Source organism: Ruditapes philippinarum, unplaced genomic scaffold, assembly GCF_026571515.1.
Source record: "Ruditapes philippinarum isolate M1 unplaced genomic scaffold, ASM2657151v2 ctg6737_1_1_1_1, whole genome shotgun sequence".
NCBI classification, from domain to species: Eukaryota; Metazoa; Mollusca; class Bivalvia; order Venerida; family Veneridae; genus Ruditapes; species Ruditapes philippinarum.
The window spans coordinates 1-5,603 of record NW_026867278.1 but is presented as its reverse complement, the minus strand read 5'-3'; the positions used below and the strand labels follow the sequence as shown (position 1 = coordinate 5,603).

Below are 5,603 nucleotides of genomic sequence, written 5' to 3'. Positions count from 1 at the left end.
GGGGGGGGGATTATATTTTTCTGTTGTGATGTTATTGATACAGTAATTTGTGTGATGTAAATGATATAGTATCTGGTGTTATGTAAATGATATAGTATCTGGTGTGATGTAAATCATATAGTATCTGGTGTGATGTGAATGATATAGTATCTGGTGTGATGTAAATGATATAGTATCTGGTGTGATGTAAATGATATAGTATCTGGTATGATGTAAATAATATAGTATCTGGTGTGATGTAAATGATATAGTGTATCTATGGCGTGATGTATATAATATAGTATCTGGTGTAATGTAAATGATATAATATCTAGTGTGATGTACATGTATATAATATAGTATCTGGTGTAATGTAAATAATATAGTATCTGATGTGATGTAAATAATATAGTATCTGGTGTCATGTAAATGATATAGTATCTGGTGTAATGAAGATGATATAGTATCTGGTTGGATGTATATATTATAATAAAATCTGGTGTAATGTAAATGATATAGTATCTGATGTGATGTAAATGATATAATATCTGGTGTCATGTAAATGATATAGTATCTGGTGTAATGAAGATGATATAGTATCTGGTTGGATGTTTATATTATAATATAGTATCTGGTGTAATGTAAATGATATAGTATCTGGTCTAATGTAAATGGTGTGATGTATATAATATAGTATGCGGTGTTATGTAAATGATATAGTATCTGGTGTGATGTAAATGATATAGTATCTGATATAATGTAAATGATATAGTATCTGATGTGATGTAAATGATATAGTATCTGATGTGATGTAAATGATATAATATCTGGTCTGATGTAAATGATATAGTATCTGGTGTGATGTAAATTATATAGTATCTGGTGTGATGTAAAATATCTGGTGTGATGTAAATGATATAGTATCTGGTGTGATGTAAATGATATAGTATCTGGTGTGATGTGAATGATATAGTATGTGGTGTGATGTAAATGACATAGCTAGTATCTGGTGTGATGTAAATGATATAGTATCTGGTATGATGTAAATGATATAGTATCTGGTGTGATGTTAATGGTAAAGTTTTTGGTGTTATGTAAATGATATAGTATGTGGTGTGATGTAAATGATATAAAGTATCTGGTGTGGTGTAACTGATGCAGTATCTTGTGTGACGTAAATGATATTGTTCCTGGTGTGATGTTAATTATATATTTTCTGATGTGATGTAAATGGTATAATAACTGGTGTGATGTAAATAATATAGTATCTGGTGTAATATGAATGATTAGGTAACTTTTATATATCTGGTGTGCTGTAAATCATATATCTGAAGTAATGTAAATATGTAAGTAATAGAATATCTGGTGTGATGTAAATGATATATTGTCTGGTGTGACTTAATGCTATACATATTTTGTGTAATGTAAATAATACGAATTTTAACACATCGAAAATATACAATGACTAAGCGTGCGTGCGAAATATGATAATTCTTGTTTTAAATTTAGGTGTACATTCTTTTAAAAAAGTTATATTGTGTTATTATTTATAAAATGTATACTGAACCAAAAAAGAAACTTTCGCAAAGTATGTGTGCCAGTTGTTCAAGGGTATCACTTAGATGTACACACTTATATACATGTAGTAGCTTGTAAAACTCGTTTTGTTTGCAAAATCGGTCAGCTAATCCCCGTATAAAAGCCCGATATGTTTATTCAACGTAAAAATCGAGCTTTCAAAAGGATTGAAAAACTGTACTAACATATCTACATTCAAACTTGGAGAAAGTTTCTTTTTTGTTTCTTTTTTTTGTTATAAAGTATGATATTTACTATTTTCGTGATAGTACTTAACATACTTGATAAAAACTTCATATTTCTATTGCATGCAGTGATTATTGATATTATTTTTTTGCTGTTACATACATTTATGATGATTTATATAGAATTGGACCGCCACTGATATTTTGTAAAAAACAACCTTATGTTATGTATCACAGGCATTTGCCTTTTGTTCAATAAAATTATCCTTCTTCTTCTATATACACAAGGAATAAGGAATATAAAATGGTTGTTAGACAATATAAGTGAACTTACTTTTTTCTCTGGTGCTCTCTTGCCAGTACCTTCTTTTTGGAAAGCTCCTCATTTCTTTTGGCCTCGGCTTTCTCTTGCCGAGCCTCACAAGCTAGTCGTATCTGTTAAGATGTAACAAACATTAAAGTCAAACTCAAACTTTCCTTTTGAAAATTCACAATTTTGTCTAAATTGTATATATTCGTAGTAATAATATAAAAACTAAACATAAAAGGCCACAGTTTGAAATCATAGCCTATTGGCTATTCCATATAGTTATGCTGTTTGTCTTGCGAATTTATAGAATTTTTTGAGCAATACACAATTTCATCGTATATTCGTCAATACTCGGCATAGTTAGTTTTTTCTGTTGCTTACATAGCAATGTTTGCCGGATATATACATTGGATTAAATATAACTTTTTACGCTGTAGATTAAATATATAATCTTTAAGGTGAGATCAAAGGGCAAATTTGAAATGTCTTTAACTCTTAATATGCTAGTTACGTATCTTAAATGAATCTCAGTCTGGACGAAGCCACGAATCGTTTATAGGGGAAATTTTAACAGTTTTATATACTGACTATATAGCGAAAAATGCAGTTACATAACATATCTTATTAATATATGTATATAATTTTCAACTATACGTCAGAAATATTTTCAGTCGGAAGCAAATGAAGTATGTTGTATTCAAAATGAGGTTTATACTTACAGGTCCGTCAGCTTTCTTAATTGGCGGCAATATCGGCTTCATTTGTATTGGTTTGCAGTCTACTTCAATGACAAAAGACTCCCCGCCACGTGCTTTTCTATGCTCATATTGAACTAAAATAGAAATAGTATTGCCAATGAATTATGTTATTAAATACTTTAAAAATTCGTGTCTTCTCAATACACAGTCGAATATTTCATGTTTCTTTTCTTTAAATAAAAGTATGACGATAATAAACTTAAAAAACAGGAAACATAATTCATATATTTTTCTGTCACAAAATGCGAGTGAGATGTGTTTGTGTACTAAGTACTTACCTAGCGTTGGCGTGGGAGCGCGGCTAGCTATAGCCTTCCTTTTCTTTTCGCGTCGTTTCTCTCTTCCTTTTGGCAACCCAAGTTGAAATGAAACCAAAACAACTTGGGAGCTTAATCTTCTTTTTCTTCTTCTTCTTGTCATTTTCTTGATCAGATTCTTTGGTAGTGGTTGCAATGTCTTCCTTTTCTTCCTTTACCAATTTATCTTTTTTATCAATTTCCTTATTTTCCTTCAAATGAAGAGAAATCCCGATAGAGATAGTATTAAAATATATGGTGTCGCTTACATTAATTGTTATTCAAAGGTTTTCAAACATGTGCCATTCAAATTCAGCAAAACAAATTCATTTGTTCCTCGATCATCCTTCACATGAAAAGAATGAAATCAATCCGAAATATTTAAGTATCAATTATGATTGACAAAAAAGCTATTCAGCAGTAATTCAAAAACAAGAACGTTCGTCTGGAACCAATGAGATATACCAAATGTGCTCTGTATTTCAACAGTACATATTGTACATATATAATATGTTTACATTAAAAGAAATAGATAAGTCCTCGGGAGGACTATACCGGATATTGGCGAAATATAATATAATATAATAAAATATAATAATACAATACAATACAATACAATACAATACTATATAGTATAGTATAGTATAGTAGTATAGTATAGTATAGTATAGTATAGTATAGTATAATACTATATAGTAGTAGTATAGTATAGTATAGTATAGTATAGTATAGTATAGTATAGTAATAGTATAGTAATAATAGTAATATAATATATAGATATGATATATATGATATGATATGATATGATATGATATGATATGATATGGATATGATATGATATGATATGATATGATGGATATGGATATGAATAACAATATAAATATTAAATATAAATATAATATAATATAAATCTTCCATGAATGTCAAACACCTCGCGGAGACGTTAACATCTAACAAAATACATAATAAACATTACACATAATAAAAGTGTAAGTCAAGATATTTTCATAAAAAATGTTATCCCTGGGATTAATATATCATCATTTCAAATTTAGTTTGCAGTTAGTACTACAGTATTACGCTGAGAACAAGGAGATTTTTTAAGAAGTGAAACTCGAGGTTTACCTTATTTTCCGCCTCGTTTTTCGTGATCTTGTTTGAACGTGATCTTGTTTGAACTATATTATCAATTGTTCTATTTTAGAACATAAAAGTACCCATGTATGTACTAGAAGGTTCTTAACTGTTGTAAGAAAACTCATGCATTACATTAGATAGAAACTTCTGGAAGAATCTTTATTGTTGAAGTGTGCTAGATTATGATTACTTGAGAACAATAATAGACCTTTCTGGAAACTTCTTAGTTAAGGTTGAACTAATGCATGTGAGTTAGCTTTTAGGCTTAATTTAAAATCAACACAAAGTAAAATGAAATCAAGGTATGATGAGAATGCTCAGGAAAGAAGTTTTAACCCTGGTGATAGAGTACTTGGGCTCTTTACCTATTACCTGGAAAACATTACAGGCAAGATACTTTGGTCCTTTCTTATAACTATTTTGAGAAGAAAGTCAGTGACCTTAATTATATTATTAATACTCCTGGGAGGCGAAAGCAAAAAACAAATGTGTACATAAAATTTAAAAGAATATTTTTGACAGAGAATATAGCAAAATTAAGTTTAAAACCTATAATCTTTTTGTAAATATGTTCCCAAATCAATTGTTTATTTTGAAATAATAGGTGTGAAAATTTTGAAAAAGTCTGATTCCTGGTATCAGAAAGTTGAAAACTTGATTTTTTGAAAAAATCTGGATGAAAAACTTGCCTTGCACTAGAACCCTGTCCGAAAATGAGATTGAACTGAATACAGCTTTATTTATGAATAGAAATTTATTTCGGCTATGATTACGCCAACGGATGATAAAAAGAAATACATCATGAGTATTCTTGAAAAACCTGAACCAATAAACAAACCCATATAGAAGAACCTTAAAAAACAAAATTTTCCTAAGACAAGAAGTTAGTATTTTGGATAAATAATTTATGATTGCACCAAGTCAAATGAAGTTAAGAGCTATCCATGTAATTCTGGTACCGAAAATAAAAAGGGAAATATAGAAAGTGTACAAAATTATGAAAGGGGAATCTGTAAAAAAACTGATTCTTTTCCCTTTATCCCGGGAAAAATTGATGATTTTTTTGAAAAATTGGGAAAAGGGAAAAGAAAAGAAACCAAATTTTGTTTCCCTAAAAGGTTTCCCGGGGAAAATTTCCACTTACTGATAGAGTAAAAAAAATTAAAACCCTTTGGGTAAAAAAGAGGTTTTATATCAATATAAAGTAATGCTTTTGGTATAAAAACTCACCAGAAAAATTTTTTAGGGGCCAAAAATTAAACATGGTAATTCTGGTCTCAGGGTTGAGAAAAACCATTGATGACGCAATCTTTAACCCCGGGGATAAATGGGAAAAGGAACTCTAAAAACTATCCCAGCT

The 5,603-nt window shown here is 29.5% G+C and overlaps 1 protein-coding gene across 1 annotated transcript; it reads right to left on the bottom strand.

The window, feature by feature from the left end:
• Positions 1-1,322: 1,322 nt before the first annotated feature.
• Positions 1,323-4,269, bottom strand: LOC132735491 (uncharacterized). Its single transcript, XM_060722449.1, has 4 exons — positions 4,232-4,269; positions 3,089-3,318; positions 2,772-2,884; positions 1,323-2,177 (listed from the first exon to the last, which is right to left on the bottom strand). The coding sequence occupies exons 2-4, from the start codon at positions 3,228-3,230 to the stop codon at positions 2,073-2,075; spliced, it is 360 nt and encodes a 119-aa protein (XP_060578432.1). The 5' UTR covers positions 3,231-3,318; positions 4,232-4,269; the 3' UTR covers positions 1,323-2,072.
• Positions 4,270-5,603: the final 1,334 nt, after the last annotated feature.

Coding starts and splice junctions, on each gene's coding strand:
- LOC132735491 (XM_060722449.1), bottom strand. CDS start 3,230: ATGACAAGAAGAAGAAGAAAAAGAAGATTAAGCTCCCAAGTTGTTTTG. Junction 2,885..3,088: donor CGCTCCCACGCCAACGCTAG/GTAAGTACTTAG, acceptor TTTCTATTTTAG/TTCAATATGAGCATAGAAAA. Junction 2,178..2,771: donor TTAAGAAAGCTGACGGACCT/GTAAGTATAAAC, acceptor ACATCTTAACAG/ATACGACTAGCTTGTGAGGC.